The following is an 18,523-nucleotide window of genomic DNA, read 5'->3' on the forward strand; positions in this document are numbered from 1 at the left end:
CAGGTTATATTTCAGGTCTGCCTGTTGGCTTCACTTGCATACCTGTCTTGAATCAGTCTTTTTTTTTAATTAATTAATTTATTTTAATTGGAGGCTAATTACTTTACAATATTGTAGTGGTTTTTGCCATGCACTGACATGAATCAGCAGTCTTATTAAAGGCTGACTTCCTGTTGTTTGTATGGTGCACATTTTTGGATGCTCTTAATTTTGTATCAGGGGTTTCCCTGGTGGCTCAGTGGTAAAGAATCCTCCTGCCAATGTGGGTGCCATCCCTGAGTCAGAAAGACCCCCTGGAAAAGGAAATGGCAACCCACTCCCGTATTCTTGCCTGGAAAATCCCATGGATGGGGGAGCCTGGTGGGCTACAGTCGGTGGGATTGCAAAAGAGTCAGACACAACTTATTGACTAGACAACAACAACAATTTTGTATCAGCTCTTCATTTCTGTTCTTGCTTCTTTTTTTTTTTTTTTTGGACTCACCTTGTGGTTTGTGGGATCTTAGTTCCCTGTTGATCACAGGCCCTTGGCAGTGAAAGTGCTAACCACTGTACTGCCAGGGAATACCCTGTTCTTACATATTATAATTTTGTTTAAAATTGATTCTAATTGGTTTGGTCAAGTTAAAAAAAAGTAAGGAATGATTACTCCTATTATCAGTTGGTTCAGGGTTTTTTGACTCTTAATAGAAGAGGTTTAGACTCATCTCTTTCTTTTATTAGTTGAGCTACTCCAACAGGTCATTTTAACTTTATATGTAAGAAGATCTCAGATTCCTTAGGTATAAAATGGGAATAACCGGTGTCTGTTTCATAGCATTTATGTGAAGCGTTTTATGCAGTGTCTGGTTCTGTAGAGTTTCATAGTTGCTGCAGTGGCACGTGACTTCATTCTGGTAGAACCAGATGACGACAGACATTCTGTAGTTTGCACCATGAAATCCCTGTCTTTCTTTACCCTTCTCATCAGAAGTTCAACAGTATCTGAGCTGTGTTAACATACACACGAGAATTCATATATGATTCCTTAGGGATCAGAAGAACTAGATTACATAAACTGAGTTGATCTTTTCTATATGCATTTAATTTGCCTTTGCCTATAAAATATTGTAGAAGAATTAAGTATGAAAAATGAGATAAGCAGCTATGGAAACCTTGAATCTACCTTGTGAGTGAGCACTAATTAAAAGAACACAGTTTACATTTTGGTGTAAAAAAAGAAGTTAATCTTTGTAACTTCCATTTATAAATGTTTTATTGCTTTATTGTTACATAGCATCATTTTTTCTTAATCCAAAGCAATGCATGCTTATGAGGAAAATCTAAAAATTGCAGAAATTTAGAATGTCATTATAATAGTAGCAGACACTGGGAGATTACTCTATTTCAAGCATTGTTTTAAACACTGTATATGAATTAACTCTTTTAAAGCTTTTAGAAAATGGAAATCCACCAAAACATGCATCCCTCCCAGAACCCCAGATAACTCATCAATTAAAGAGCAAAAAGTTAATTTTGTGATTGGGAGTTCGTTCATTCTTCCAAGTTAACTTTCTTCTTATAGACAAGATATAGTAGCCTATTGAAGAAAGTAAAATAAAACTATAGCCATACTTATTAAAGCCCCAAATGGTTACAATGTATAATTTTCAAGAAAGGTTTCTCTGCTTCTACTCTCTCACTATTTCCCATTCCTGCTTTAAGACCCAAGGATTGCAGAATCTCACAGTTAAATGTATCATTATAGTTCAAAGGGTTTTTTTGTGTCCCTGGAGAAATTTGAGTTTCCATTGAACTGCAAAAAGGATTGCCAACCTCTTTGACATAAATGCTTTCTCCCTTCATAATGTTTTTAAATATGCAGCTCTCATTTAAGCTTTCATTTAAAAACAGGATTTATTTTTTCAAAACTAATCGAAACCATTGATCTAATTAAATCTCTTCTGCATAGAGATATTCTTGTTAGGAACTGCTTGACAGGTGGCAATCCAGACTCGAATCTGTCTAAATTGAAAACCTCTTTCACATGACATCCTATCCTTATTGAACACTCAAAAGGTCCTTCCTTATATATCATGCAAAATATCCCTTCTTTTTCCTATAAGGCATAAATCTACCTTCAAGAGCTTCACCAAATAATTTCCTCTTCCAGGTAATAAAGATGGAATATATTTATATATCTTGTTCATAACTCCGTGCCAGTGGAACCTTTCTTACTTTAATAGCATCTTCTCTGGTGTTAAGATAGCTAGGCCCTATTCAATTCTGATCACCCTCTTCTAAAGTCCTCTAGCTGTTGATATTTTTTTTTTTTATCAAATGCCACTTTGAAGCATAATTCAATACTCCAGATATGATCCAGCCTATAAGTACTGTATTGAGACTTTTATCCAATTTGGTTTATGCTCTTTTAATATTAATTTGGCCAAACAGAAGTACTTTTTTCTTCTTTTTTAAACAGTTGTTTAAAATGGAGTAATATTAATACATGTGGCTAGTTGAAATCCTTTTTTCTGTATACATTGTTGTCAAGGCTCTTCTCTCCCAGCCTGTATTTCTGCTACTGATTTTTGAACCTGAATGTATTTGTTATGCTTATCTTGATTACATTGATTCTTGATCTTGGCCCATTGATGCACAGTCCTAGAATTCCCAAGGGTGTCTCTACAGAAAGAATTTCTTAGTCACTTCTCATGCCTCCCTTAGAAATTCACTGTAACTGCATAAAAATGACTAAGAAGTAGGTTGTAAAGAAATCTGCTTGTGTAAAGAAACATTAGTTGAGTGCAGAACATTTCTTTTGTTTTTTTTTTTTTCTTATTGTCTTTCTGTTTCTCTGTTTTTTAATTTTTTTTATTGGAGTATAACTGCTTGGAATGGCAATCCACTCCAGTATTCTTGCCTGGGAAATCCCATGGACAGAGAAGCCTGGTGGGCTGCAGTCCATGAGGTTGCAGCATCAGACACAACTGAGCTTGCACGCATGATTGCTATACAATGTTTTGTTAGTTTGTACTATCCAACAGTGTGAATCAGCTACATACATCCTCCCTCTTGAGCCTCCCTCCCAGCCCTCTAGGTCATCACACAGCACCAAGCCATGCTCCTTGTGATAGAGCAGCTTCCCACTATCTGTTTAAAACACGGTAGTGTCTATACGTCAATTCTAATCCCCCAGTTCATCCCACCCTCCCCTTCTCTCCCTGTGATCACAAGTCCATTCTCTACGTCTGTGTCTCTGCTTCTCTTTTTAAGCATAACATTTACTTACATTCCTTGGAAGAGTATTCCAGTAAACACTGCCCAGGTCTTTTAGGAGAAGTTTAAGAGCTATCGCTGTCAGATTAAATTGTACGCTCATGTTAACTGTAAATTTCATTCCTCTATTTCTTTAAGAAGATTCTCCTGACAGAGTTACTCAAGGCTGGCAGAAATGAGATCAAAGAGAGAGAGAGCAGCTCCAGCTACATGATCATGAGAGGCTTGATGCAGGAACTGGCACTTGAGATGGTCCTTGAAGATCAGCTAATATCTTGATGGGTCAAAATACAGGGTACCCATTCCAGGATGAAGAAATACACAAGCAAAGCATGAAGATGGCAGGCCATAAAACTTACACTTGCAGGTGGAGGAGGGTGTTTTAATTCAGTAGACTGGAGGAGGAGAAGAATAGAAATTAAATTTGGAATAATTGATCCAACCTGATTGATAATAGTATATGACAAGAAGACCAAAAAATTCACTTAAAATTAGGAAGGTGTAATTTACAAGAGGGCTTTCCTGGTGGCTCAGCGGTAAACAATCCACATTTTTCGGTTAGACATGGGTTTCACCCCTGGGTCAGAAAGATCCCCTGGGGAAGGAATGGCAACCCACGCCAGTATTCTTGCCTGGGAAATCCCATGGACGGAGGAGCCTGGCAGGGTACAGTCCATGGAGTCGCAAAATGTCAGAGAGGACTTAGCGACTCATTAACGCCACCAACAAATTTACAGGAGGATTGCATATGCTTCTTAGTTGTCTTTGCTTTCTGCCCTGTTTTCTCCCTATTGTCCTCCTCTCAGAAATCCAGGCTGTCAATATCAGGCTCCTGTATATAAGGTCACTTTAGAAAGGCTTTAATAAATGTTGAGCCAATCCCAGTAGTTCTGAGTTTTTAAATCATAGGCACTGCTCAAATTATAGGCTTGTGCAACAGTAAAGCATGGACAGATGCAAATCATAATGTTGCCCATGTTCAGAAAGAGTGCCAAATATTGATTTAATATGTAGTTTTATGAAAGTGTGTGTTATTGTTGCGTGAATATTTATTTCTATATTAAGAACCATTTGTGTGGTATGGTGCTCCCAGCAATGAGAATCGTTTTAAAGAATGACAAATTCCCTTTCTTTTGGAAGTATTAAATTCTCTTCATTCAAAATTAACATAATTCCTGATGTCACTCTACTAAGAAGTCTAGAGCATTTTAATCTAGTCTAGCCTTCACTGAAGTATCTATCCTTACCAGACTTATAAGAAACAGCTTTATACTTCTTTATCTTCCTTAATTAACCCTATTGGCTGCTGACACTGAGATATACAGAGGAAAGAAAATTTGACATTTGGGTGAAAAAACATTCTGAAACGTAATGTGGTTAGTGGTAGTGTTAGAGGAATAAAAAGAAAATTTAGAAAAGAATTCCTTTAAATTGCTGATCTGGGTGATGAAATTAAGACTATTTCCAGGGTATAATTTAAATGAGATGTATCTCACGTTTGGGGTGATTTTGGTAAAATCATATATATATATATATGTGAGTATATATATCTACTAGTTAGTTGTGGGTTTTTTTTTTAAAGATTTTTTGGATGTAGACCATTTTTAAGTTAATTAATTAATTAAGGCTGTGCTGGGTCTTTGCTGCTGCCCCAGGGCTTTTTCCGGTTGCAGAGAGCAGAGGCTCCTCTTCCTCTGGCGCACTGACTCAGTAGCTCCGAGGCATGTGGCATCTTCCCAGACCAGGAATCAAACCCATGTCCCCTGCATTGGCAGGCAAATTCTTAACCACTGGACCACCAGGGAAGTCCAGTCAGTTGTGTGTGCAGGGTGAGAAGGGGGAGTTTGAAAACTCTAAAACTGCAGAGACTGTATTTTGATGATCATCGTATTTCTGTGAGATATACTTAAACTGCTTTGGTCCTGATCTTGTAGGAAGTCAGAACTTCGCATTAGCAAAGCGTCACTGGCTGATTCGGGAGAATATATGTGCAAAGTGATCAGCAAACTGGGAAATGACAGTGCCTCTGCCAACATCACCATTGTGGAGTCAAACGGTAAGAGATGCCTACTGCGTGCTATGCCTCAGCCTCTAAGAGGAGTGATCAAGGTGTGTGGTCACACTTGTATCACATAGGTGTGTTAAATCTCACTGTGAGCAAATAAAAATCATGAAAGGAAAACCCTATGTTTGAAATGTTTTATGGGTCCTCCTATAAAGCTGTTCACTCCATAAGGTGAAATAGACCTGAAATAGACGTAGACTATTTAAAAAGGATTGGAATCATATCATGAACAGCAGAGACAGAATGGATTGCTAAAAGAAAGAGATTATACCTCCACTTTAGGTTAGTCAAGGACAGCAGGTAAGTTTTTTGCTCTGTCAAAACGGAATATGTGTGCATGTATATATGTATGTATAATTTATATACAGAGTATATATTGTATATTTTTCATACTAACGTGTATTATCTATGAATATATGTACACTGTGTGTGTGTAAACAGAATACAATCCTGACTTAGTCCTGGCAATTTTATGTTCTTATATATGTTTTCAATATATCTGGCTCTAGGTAGTAGAAAGTTAAGCTTATCAGGGTTTTTTTCAGCCCATTAATTCAGAAATCAAGAGAGTCTTAGAGGCAAAGCATTTTTAACTCACTTGTATAGGCTTTATAAATAAGCATTTATATAGGTATCAGCTTCTGTTTTCCTAAGAGCAGTGTCAGGGGCTGTTTGTTAAACACATAAATAACTTGGAGACAGAAGGTGCCCCCTATCCTCTGACAACCCCTCTGAGTTATCTGAGGAAGGGTAAAGGAAGGGCATAGCTGGTGGTTCTCTGTCCACGATCCCTTAGTACTCCACAAAGTGATGGAGTCATCTATAGAAACTGACGAGCTAGCAGTGAGCATCTAAATCTCTTGAAACAGTAAAATGCTACTTTGAAAGCTTTGGTGCTGTTTTGGATGATGGCACTAGACTGCTGTCTTCACAAGCCTGGTCATCTATTATAAAACCAAGCATAACTGCACCACTTCTAGGCAGGTGATGAGAAAGAATGCCCACTGCAAAGACCTGATCTCTTAAAGTGATAAGATAAAATTACAGAGCCAACAAGGGAAGAGTAAAAGAACTCTTAGGGGTTAACTCCTTAGGAGACTGGTGTGGTGTGATTCACTTGATAACAGGATAGGGAGAAGGGAGTGAGATAAAAATATGGAACAGGGTTGGGAGTATTCAGGTTAATATTCGGGAAATATTCAGGTTAATTCCTAGTCTTCTGTGGACTTCCCAATGCATTGCTCTATTGCAGTGTAATCAAAGTTCATTTCTTTCATTTTAAATACCTCCCTCCACAGAAAGTAAAAGACAACAGTGAAAACTGGTTTCCATGATTATTTTTACAGACCGTGTTTACTGTTTAAAATGTAAGAGCCATTTAAAATGTATGTCAGTAAATATAACATCACTTTGCTTTTTAATCAGCATAGGTAAAGCAACAGGGTTTTGCTTGTGTTATTTTGTTCCACTTGGAATTTTATAGGATGCAACTAGAAATGCAAGTTTGAAATTTCAGTAACTAATTTTTTCTTTCTATAATACCATGTTTAACAGCTTTTTCTCAGCTTGTCAGTGACTTGGTTCAGTGCATCTTCTCCTGGTAAAGGCTACTGAATTATGATTTGGACACTTGGATTAGATTTGTGTAGCTATGTATACTGTAAAGTCCCAGGAAAATAGAATTAAAGTGTCATAGTTTTACTGAGTGCTTACAGTAGGATTATATTTAATATTCCACATTTTCTGAATTACAGTATCAAGCAGTGAATTACTTACCACTATTTTGTTCTTGGCAAAAACTCATAGGATTTCTTTTTATTAATTTGGGAGTGCTGAAGTTTTGATAATAACCGTTTTTCACATCCCTTTCATGGGAGAGACATTCAGCTTATTTTCCATATTAATTTATTTAAGAATTGATCTCAAATTTGGATGTAGTATTGACCAATTATAAAGTATAGAGAAATGAAAATAGGGATGTTTTGGATAATCAACCTTTTTTACCTGACAAGAAAAAAGAGAAGGTCATGAAATATTGTAAGGAAATCATCCTTAAACAATCAACTAAAATTCCATAAGGACTAGAAGAGAGGAATGAAGAATCTCAATTACTGTGCAAAGCAGTCGTTTTTATTTTCTTCTTAGAATGTTAAGATTAGTTCTTCCATATCCAACCTTCTCATTGTATTTAAAAAGAAATGGAGACCTAAGATTTGTTTTAAATTCCTCACGTCCTGGTTCAGTACAGCTTACTCAATACCAGACTGTGTGTTTGTGAATGTTTAAGGTAGATTCTTTGATTTGTGAAGGACGAAAACTGGAAAAAACAAAAATGGTGTGAGGCGGAAAGAGAGGGATTCCACTGGGACGAACTAGAGCTTCATTATAACTGGGGCTCCAGGAGAAAATGGTACCCAGGGTGTCTTTACAAGTTTAAGCATCCGGAATTTTTGACCTCGTTCTCAAGTCTCTGCCCTTGAGGTGCCCAGGTACATTCTTGACTCGCCGACTCTTTCTTGTATCTTCTAACCTCTCCAGCTTTCACTTACGCTCCTTTATAATTCCAAACTTTGACCTGATACGGTTCCATTTGGCCATATTCTTCTTCATGGTTCTTTAGAAGGCAGCCTTTCACTTTTGGCTCTGACTGTGTGATTGTTGCCTCAGGGGCCCAATCAGATTCCCCATAGCAAGAATCTGACTGGCAGAGCTGATCACATCCAAAGATCCAAAGATCCATCAGCGTGTTCTGCCCAGGTCCCCACCACGGGCCCAGCCCAGGGGAGTGAAGCCGGAAACATGGCTGCCTAGAAATGCTCCTCTTTTCCGAGGCTGTGGCTCAGACGTGCAGTTCATCAGAGCCTGCACTCTCAGGCACCAGGACAGACAGGGCCAGAGCATTCTGCACGTTGGGAAACGCTCTTTTCTCCCTGCATCTCAGCAGCTTGGTTGTAGCACCACCAGAAGGAAAATACATAATCATTCTGATGTTCATCCCCTTCTACTGCGATCTATGAATTTGCTGTATTCAGCTCAAGGTTGGTTATCCAAGAAGTCTCAGATCCTGAGCTCCCAGGGACTCAAATTCACTACCTTCATGTTGTCAGGTTCCTGTCTTCCAAGATTCTGGGCAGAGGTTGCACAGAAACACTCTTTCAGAGAGAAAAAGAACGCTCTACTGTGGTTATAATCTGTCACTCAGCCAAACCATCTCTTCTTAGATATGTATTTACCATTGACTTGGGCTGAGAGAGTAGAATTCTCAAGAATCTCCCCCACCCCCCCATCATGGTGAGACTGTTAGGGAAAAAAATGTCTTAAAAATAAGAACATGTTGCCAAAATATTATACGATGTCGAACTCCTCTTGAGATTTTATGTTGTCTGTCATTTTGTTTGTTTTGTGTGGTCTCACTTATTTCTCCCCTATTTCTCCATTAAATACATAACTATGGCTTGATAATTTCTACATAGGTTGCCTTGATGAAAGATCCTGGAATACAGCCCTGAGCTAATTATCCTAGCTCTGTGCAAAGGATTTCTTGTGATTTTCTTAAATTCTCACACCACTGCTTTCTTTGCATTAAGATGTTTAGAACATATTTTAGGACAAGATTCTAGGATAAATGGCAGGAGTTAGGGGGGAAAATGCATGAGAGACTGTGTTTTCTTTTCTCCTTAGGAGAAAAAGAAAAATTTAGCCAGCTGAGCTTGTTGTTTGACACTATTTTTAATCCCATTATGACAGCTATGTAACTATTAGAACGAAATTAGCACAGATCATAAAGATCTTCCATCAAATGTTATAAACTTCCTAAAATGAAACTCACTGTTTAGCTCTGCTTAGATTAGCAACTAAATATAAATGAAATAATACAAAAAGACTGAGAAATTCTCTGAGAAATTCCCCTTGAATCATTATATGCTTGAGTGAAACAATGACCCGATTTCCAGTGTTTTCAAGCATTTAGAAGAGAATATTTGGCTGGTCATTTTCTTAAGCATTTTGGAAACTTGTATGTTTTCTGCCTTTTCCAATGCCTTTTAACCCCTACCTTATTTGCAAATAAGAACCTGTCATACAGAAGCATATATAAACTTATGCAGTCTGCTAATGATTTCTGAGACGACGTCAGTCTAACACAGTCCGTTTGAGTTTTCCCTCAAAGAAGGATACAAAGGCAGTCATCATTACATGATAGATTATAGGTTAATTCTTTTCATGAACTCAAATATAGTAGCTTAAAAGGCCACATACACCATGCTCAAATAGACCCTATGCTATATGTTCATTTCCAGTTGTATTTTATTTGGCTTGGTCTTCATAGAGGAAACATTAATTTAGCCATTACTTTGTATCTAAGGAGCTCTTAACTCCTGGGCATCAGCTTAGGGAAGAGAATAATAGACCTAACTAGTTTTCAAATTAATTAAGTACTGCTGCCTTTTCAAAGATTAATACAGGAGACTATACAGCTAATCAATCATATCTTCTACTAGGTTTTCTTATTTTAATCAGGAGAAAAATTATTTGAGTGAGATTCAAGATCCCATAGGAGCCATGGGGCTCCTGGCAATAAAATAGCTGTTTCATTTTAGATGAGCAGAAAAAAAAATTATTTCTACAAAATTTGATTAATGTATCAATTGATCCTTTAAAAAGTTGGCTCTTATGGATAACCCACATTGACAGTGTTGTTAGAAATGCCATGATACTGGTGAACAGCTTATGTTGTTGTTCTGTCGCTAAGTTTTGACCCCATGAACCACTGCACGCCAGGCTTCCCTGTCTTTCACTATCTCTCGGAGTATGCTCAAACTTATGTCCATTGAGTCGGTGATTCCAACCAACCATTTCATCCTCTGTTGCCATCTTTATATTTTGCCTTTAATCTTTCCCAGCATCTGTGTCTTTTCCAGTGAGTTGGCCCTTTGCATCAGGTGGCCAAAGTACTGGAGCTTCAGCTTCAGCATCAGTCCTTCTGATGAATTTTCAGAATTTATTTTGTTTAGGATTGACTGGGTTGATCTCTTTGCTGTCTGAGGGACTCTCAAGAGTCTTCTCCAGCACCACAGTTCGAAAGCATCAGTTCTTCGACCCTCAGCCTTCTCTATGGTCCAGCTCTCACATCTGTCCATGACTACTGGAAGAACAATAGCTTTGACTAGATGGATCTTTGACTATAGGAGCAACCTATAGTGATACTAAGAAGCACATAGTTTGTATAGCAATCTCCATGTATATCGCATTACATAAGATTCCCACGAAGGGTAGTATGGAAGAGAACTTTGAGTGGAAAAGCACTGTCTTTTCAATGCATAGTATTCATCCTGCCTCAATGCCATTTGTTAACTCCAAAATTTCTCAATTGCTTAACTCATTATTGACTAGAAACACATTAAAGCGTCTTGTTACTCAAATGTTATTGACTGGAGACGTTTCAATATTCACTTACATAACAAATCGCAGGCCACAGGCGTTAATTTCTACAAAAATTCCCCAGCCAATAACGTGTTAAAACTAACACTCATTATGAGCTTAAATATGTTCCTGAAGTCATTTTTACTAGTGCTAACAAATAAGTATGCCCATCTTAAATCTTTAAAAATAAATACTTTATCACTATTTTCAAATGTACAGTAATGACCTGTAATTTTAGAAAAATAAAGAGTCACATAATTGGATATTTAAATACACACAGACACATCATATGTATGCTAGTATTTGTTTATGTGTATTTTGCTAAATAGTTATATTTAGGATATTTTGCTCATGATGAATTCTCAAGCAAGTCATGCATACATAATAATTAGAAAAACTCCTTTCCAGAAGGTGTTATTTTTAAGACAGGGCAACTTTTTCTTGAGACCAGATCCAGTTATTAAACAAGCAAACATTACAAATACATTAATGTTCCATATGTTTACTGTCTATGCAGCATAAACTGCTGAGCTGTGTTCAATTTTTGATGATTCTAAGTCTTTATTAATTTGCACTAATGAAGGGGGTGTCCTTTGTCAATTAACAAAATTTACCAAATTACTCCGGGAAAATATGTTGCTTAAATATCAAGGAGACTGCACGACTTGATAATTTTTTAAAAATCTGTAATTGTTACAAGATTACTTTAAATCACCACTGTAACAAAAGCTTGTTTGCTCAGTCTGTACATTCTACCCCAAATACACATAAGAATATTTCCTGAGTGTCTTTAATCAAAAAGATTAACTTTTTTATTAACAAGATTCTTTTAGTATAGATGTGTACAAGTTCTTAGCTTGTAGTTATCTAGTCACTAAGTCATGTCTGACTCTTCGCAACTCCATGAACTGTAGCCCGCCCGGCTCCTCTGTCCATGGAATTTTCCAAGCAAGAATACTGGAGTGGGTTTCCATTTCCTCCTCCACAGGATCCTCCTGAGTCAGGAATCAAACTCACATCTTTTGCATTGGCAGGCGGATTCTTTACCACTGAGCCAGCAGGGAAGCCCATGAGCTTGTAGTACATCCAAGATAATTCAAAAGGTTTTTATTTGAAACCATAATCATTAAAGATATTTTTAAGGTCTCCAGGATAAATATCTAATTTTAGGAAAGGAGGTTATTTTAAGTTGTCTGTGTGTAGATACATTTTGTATTAACCTCCTGTTCTGATAGTTTTATGTGTCATTCAATTAAAAAAGGAAATATTTTTAACCTTTCCTCCATTGAGGTATCTTTTATGCTGGAGATAGAATAGCTCTGAATCTGGGTTTGTGGGTTTCTTTATTTGGTTTTTTTGGTTTGTTTTGGAAGGTCACAATGAACAACTACTTGGTTTGTCAAAAATAAATTTTGAAAAGAGTCTTGATCTTCACACTAGGATTGGGACTCTGGCCCAATTCTTGTGACCCCGAACTTCCTGCTTCTGTCTGGCTGTTGTGTCACTGATGATTCCAAGCAGAGAATGAGGAAGCATCGCTCCCCGTGTGGGTACTTGCTTAGAAAGTTATAGAAGAAGACAAATGCTGTGAACCTTTGATAAGGTTTTTCTTCGATTAGATTTTTTTCCCCCCCAAAAGGAACATTTTTATTTTCTGCAGCCCATATCAAGAAAGCTCGTTGTACCCACTTCAGAAACAAGGTATTGCCATATTACCAACTTGGTGTATCCTCTTTATTTTTTATTTTTTTAAAGTGAGTATACAATTTATTTAACATTCAGACCTCATTAAGGCATGTGTAATATTGCAGTTTTACTGAGGGTTTAACTCTACCTGGGATGATTGCTTGCTAGGGCTTAGCAACAGGATCTAGTTCACACTTAGTGCTAATTAAATATTTTACTGAATGAGTATAATACCAAGCAAGATGTAGTCAAAGGCTTTCCTAAAAAATCAATTTTAAAGGCCTTCCTATTCAGGCTAATGACAAACACAGTACAGGCAGACGTGTTAGTTTAACGTAATTGACTGATATTATATACCACTTATATCTTTTAGTCAACAAGTGTATTATGAAATGATAGAGGACACCTAATAAAACCATTTCTACAGAGCCAAGAAATAAATGTCCAAGAAAGAGAGATTTTACAGACCCCATCTTTTATATCCATTGCCAGCAGGTTAACTCTAAAGAGGATAAAGCCAATGGCTTTCCAGTCCAGGGTTCATGATTCCCTGGTGGCCCAGTGGTTAAGACTGTGCTTCCAATGCAGAGGACATGGGTTCCATCCCTAGTTGGGGAACTAAGATCTCACATGCTGCATGGCTTAACTGAAAAAAAACAAACAAAAAAAAACAATATCCTCTTTAGTGATTGCTGCTTGAAAATGTCCCAAGAACATTATACATCCTCACATACGGATTCCTTTGACTTTGTCCCATTTTCAGTAGGTATAAGAGCTGATGTAGGCGACTGGTGGCTTGATAATCTTGCACTTGGAGTGGTTTGTCTTCCTAATGCCTCATTAGAGAGGACTGTCCATATTAATGTGCAAGAGAGAAAATATAATTGGTCTTACTAAAGATGTATTTCTGATGTTTATATATATTCATTTAACTTGATGCTTATTCTTAAGCATACCTACTGAATCTCAGAAACCATTTTTTTCCCCAGTTCCACAAACCATTTATCCTTAGGGCCTCTGAACTTGGGTAAATATTGCCACTTAAATTAATTCATCTTACCTACTAGTCTAGTTCTAACAGGGAAACCCTAAGTGGTCATATCTATATTTAAAGATGATTGTATTGGTCATGAACTTTTCCAACTACATGATTAACAGGCTATTAATTCCAACATAAAATGATAATATATGGCATACTTAGGATTTTAGTACAGAGGAGCCTGGTGGACTACAGTCCGTGGGGTCACCAAAGAGTCAGACACGTCTTAGCAACTAAGCAACATCAGATTTTAGTAGAATCTAGTAACTTTTAAAAATCTTTTTAAAAGATTCTACTTTTCTTTTTGTCCTGGTTAGTAATAGTGAATAATAGAATATCATTAAGTCATCTGGCAATAATGCATGACAATAATAATACACACAGTGAAGGTTGAATAATATCCACGGTTGCATCTCTATATCTTGCCAGGCTTCATAAACCTTTGCCTTACTGAAAACATTAGATTTTAACAAGCTGAAGCTCTTTGCAGAAGAGCTGAATGAGTACAGACTTAGACAACACATTCATCCTTCAAGCCATCATCAAAGGCAGTTAGAAAGCGAATCAAAGCTTGAACAACACTGTCGCAATCCCCACGATGATGGTGTGTCCAGAGGTGTGCAGGTCAATTCTGCGTTTCCTTGAGTTGGAAGCTGCCTGCTTATTCTGTGCCCTGCCCTGAGTAGCTGAAATGATAAGACACTTGTATGATTACCATTGGCAATTTTATGTAGCGTTTGTTGCCAGAACCTGATGTTTTTCATCAATCCCAGCTAGAAACATTACTTGCTTTTGATTTGGGCAGAAGTGGAATTCTCCAGAGATCTCTAATTTAAAAATATTGACCACAACTTTGATCCCCCGGCTTTGATTTTTCCTGGTTTTGCCATTTCTGTCTTCCTTTCTGAAGAGGAGCCCACAGTCTCTTTGCTATATTTTCTTCTCCACCCAGTGCAGTGGGGGCAGGGACTTCTTGCTAATTATTCTGTCACAGCCCATCTCCTGCTCTTTGCCCAAGAAAGAAAAACTACCTATTTGGACAGTCTTCTTTTTCGCATTTCTCACTCTCTGTGTGGATAAAGCCGGGGCTTTCATCACCTCCTTGCAATACTTCCTTCTTTAAACACATTTTTTGGTTTGAAGGCAGGCTGTGGAGCTGACTCTCAGCCTCCTGACTGTACATCGTAATGTCCTATCAACTTTTCTTTTTTGCAGAGATCACCACTGGCATGCCAGCCTCAACTGAGACAGCATATGTGTCTTCAGGTAAGGAAAATAAGCTTGTCGAGTTTTACTAACCAGAACGACAGGCATCACAGCTGGCTCTTCCTTCTACTAATCAGAACCCCTTCCGCATCCACATTTCAGCTGCTCCTGTTTTCTGCTCCAACATTTTTCCTCCAGTTCATTCTGCCTTTTTTGGATTTTCCTTAAAGGAGTACGGTTCTTGCTGTGTGTCCCAAACTTGGACCCGAGAGGCATGCATGAGAAAAAGGAACCTAGATGGAACTTGAGGAGCACTAGACCAGGAAAGGAGATATCTGGGTTGTAACTTCAGCTTTTGTATCTTTCTAGGTGCTTCTCTTAGTGGTCTCTGCCCTCCTTCATCCATCACAGTTCATTCCTGGATAATGTATCACTGTCTGACCTCTGACCTTTGGGCTCTTAATGCTCAGATGTGGGTCACTAAACTTGAGCAGAAGCACTGTTATGAGCCTGACTTTTTAAAATGCTGTTGCTTTTTTTTTCCCTTTGGTTTGTTTGGTTTTGTTTGTTTCTCACTTGCCTATAATATTTTCTGATAGCAATTGTGGTCTGAGCATTTATTAGCTACTTAAAACCCAACTCTACTAACCCATGTATAGCCCTAATTCATTGATTTCTCCACTAGCCGTGAATGTTATTCATCTGGTGTGAATTTAATTTTTTTTTTTTTACTTTTTCTTATCCTTTGTGATTATGTACTTAACAAAACTTTTAGAATATTTACAAATAAATATTTAATCTCAGAGGCTGTGTGATTTTACAGCCATTTTCTATCTTACCTTCCCCAGTTTAGCCTCTTCTCTTCAAAGTCATTGTTCAAAATCATAAAATCTAGTTTTCTCTATGGCCACTTTGATCATATTTAGGGCATATGCTTGTGTTGTAAGGTGGTATGATCCTGGAGTATAAGAGGATCTCACTTTTCTGAGTAGCAGAAAAAGAATGGGAGAGAAAGGGGATATGGAGAGATGGAGATAAGAAAAAATGTGTAGAGTTTCTGAATTTCCTCACCTTTCACTCTGGCATTTCTTTAATGTACAGACTTCATTTTCTGACCCCAATAGGTGCTGTTACAAATCTGAGCTTTTAGATTTATGGGGTGCTTGCCTTGGGAATTTGGAATGACTGTAACTATTATTTTCGGATATGTGACTTGAATCTTTATAACTTTATGGCTGCTGAATTTCAATCCTTCTTTGATACTGAGTTGTTCTTAGTTCTTACTCATAAAAACCCTTAGGTCTCATGCTTTTTTTTTCTTTTTTTTTTTTTTTTTGCATGAGGTATGTTTTATGCTCTGCTTTACCTAAATACTGGTTTTCCTTCCTTTAGCCTTACCATCTGAGAGAATCAAGCTGCTGTGCATCCCCAATGATTGTATTATGTATTTATTTAGTACGTTTTGTTCGATCCTAATGTAATTGCTCTAGTGGACCCTGCATGGACTATATTCAGCATTGTGTTTGGCCAGAATGTTTATGCAGAGCAGTTTGCCTGAAAATATTTTCATCCTTCTTTTTTTTCCCTCTAAGCATGAAAGTTGCCTTTCATTCTCTCTGAATGTGGAGAGTGTTCTCTTTGGTTTCATGTTTCTTAAAATCAAGACCAACCTAAGAAAAGGAATTGTCTGTCTTACCTGGAGTGTGAATCTATTCAGAGTAGTGGTTCTAGGAAATTTGAAGAGCAGTTTGGTGTGTGGAGGGGTATCTTTGCAGATGGACCAGCCCCTTTTGCAACTTTCAGAAGTCTTTGTGTCCAGACTGTAGAAACATTCCTCTGTGGAATATTCAAGTATTCTTTGAATATTGCATATACCTTCCTTTGACTTTGAGATGCTTTCAGCTTTTCTGTTGCACCATTTTCTAGACCTCTTGTTCTAGGTGTTACCCAAGGCTGGCAAAATTTCTAATTTAAGAATCCAAGTGGCATGACTCAATAAAGCTTCATTCCACTTTTATTTTTTATAGAGTCTTCCATTAGAATATCAGTATCAACAGAAGGAACAAATACCTCTTCATGTAAGTATATTTAAATATTCTGTTCACTAGTGTTTAACCCAAGACAGTATCTGCTTCTGAAGATCATGTTCATATCTCTCTTCCATCCTTATCGGGGAATGGTGTATCAAGTTTGGGAATAGGATGGTGTTTGCTGTTTGGAATAGAAATGAACTCCTGCTCTGCTTGGGATTGACCAGATATCCCCTCCCCTTGAGATACATACACACAGTTTTTTTGTTTTTTTTTTTTTCATACACACAGTTTTAAGGTAATGTAATGTCTTTGAATGTTGGCGTGTAACTGTAGCACTTCTGAGGCCTAGTTCTGGGTGAGCAACAGAGAACATTGTCGGTTGTTCGTTTCTTTACTCTTCTTTTTTTAGTGTATCATGATGCCTTCAGCAACTGCCTAAGGCGTGATACCCAGCTGTTTGGGACCTTTATTCCAAAAAGCTCCTCGGTTCTCATATGAAGTCTGTTGTGATGGATTATGGAAACTATATATAGATGCCCTTGATTCAAATTTGATAGCAAGTGACTAATTATGAAAATGTTTGAAAGCAAGTCCCTAGGCAAGATCTCAGATTAGTTTTCAAATGTTTAATGTGAAATGTGCTTTGTGCTTGAGGAGGTCTGCAACTGTTAGACTGACTGGTGCTTTGCGCTGTGTCAGGGGAACTTAAGAAGTTAGCAAGGACTAGTAAAAATAGTTTTGATACTTATAAATTGTGAATAGCCTAGAATTAAATTTTGATATGCAACAGGGGAGTGTATCAGGCCTTGAAAATAAAAGTTACAACTACAATCTTTCTGTCCCTGATTTTAGCTCTTTGTTTAAAGCTCTTTCTCAGTTTATTAAGTTCTTCATTACATAGATATTCCTAATTATTCTATTCCAGCCCAGAGAGTGTGTTTAATGAACAATTTCCTTTCTCTATCAGCCTGGTATAAAATACTTGAAAAGGAGGTATTTATCTGAGGCAATTTCCATACTTTTGCAATCTGTCTAAATATCCAGTTTGATTTTAAAATCCATTTGTGTTGGTGACACCCAGACTGTCACAATACGATGTAAATGTATTTTTATTGCATGAGTATGATGTTTTGACTATCCTTTAGCTAGATAAAGCATCATTTAACTGGATTGATGGCAATAATCTAGTAAAATCAAACAGAAAAGGAAATGCTCAGATTAGATTGACTTCCCCTAAGGATAAGCATTACATTCCCTAAAATGATAATCCTTTCTGGGGAGTTTGGGATATTTGTTATTGAACTCTCATTACAAAAAGATTAGAATAATTATGTAGATTTCAGCTAACTAGCGTTGAGGAATCATATTGAGCCTTGTTTCCTAATTTTGAGTGTTTATTAAGCAAACGCAAACACTAGAATTTTCTCTCTGTCATTTTGTCTGGGACTCGTTTTCCCCCCTGCATAATTCATTGAAAGAAGTTATAGAAACTCTTGTAACTGGAACCCTTCATGCTATCATTAATGGGATGGATGTGATTCTTAAGTATATCCGAGTAGTTTGGGAATGGAAGAAATACTTAGGGAACTGAAATGAATCTCTTAGTTTACATTTCTGCTCACTGCAATACTGTGGAGAGAGAAGTCATGTTGAAATTTGACTCTCATCTTTAACTCTCAGCAGAATTAGTTCCTGATACTTGGTCAGGGTTTACAAGTAAGAAAGAAGGCTTTGTGTACCGTTGCGTTAAAACATTTCAATGGGCCATTTCCGTATGGCACGCCCCCTCCTGGTGGGATCTTAGTAAATACTGCT

General features: G+C 37.4%; 1 protein-coding gene across 8 annotated transcripts in view; it reads left to right on the top strand.

Moving 5' to 3' along the window:
* Window positions 1–18,523, top strand: part of NRG1 (neuregulin 1) — a 1,100,563-nt gene that overhangs the window by 929,116 nt on the left and 152,924 nt on the right. For 5 of the 8 annotated variants that reach the window (XM_065947037.1, XM_065947034.1, XM_065947033.1 and 2 more), the window contains exons 3-5: window positions 5,193–5,314; window positions 14,685–14,735; window positions 16,703–16,753. In XM_065947037.1, the coding sequence (XP_065803109.1) occupies window positions 5,193–5,314; window positions 14,685–14,735; window positions 16,703–16,753 (224 nt within the window). The remainder of the gene's footprint in view (window positions 1–5,192; window positions 5,315–14,684; window positions 14,736–16,702; window positions 16,754–18,523) is intronic. The other 3 variants (XM_065947042.1, XM_065947035.1, XM_065947036.1) reach the window with 1 other exon arrangement.

Source organism: Muntiacus reevesi, chromosome 10 (genome assembly GCF_963930625.1).
Source record: "Muntiacus reevesi chromosome 10, mMunRee1.1, whole genome shotgun sequence".
Classification (NCBI taxonomy): Eukaryota; Metazoa; Chordata; class Mammalia; order Artiodactyla; family Cervidae; genus Muntiacus; species Muntiacus reevesi.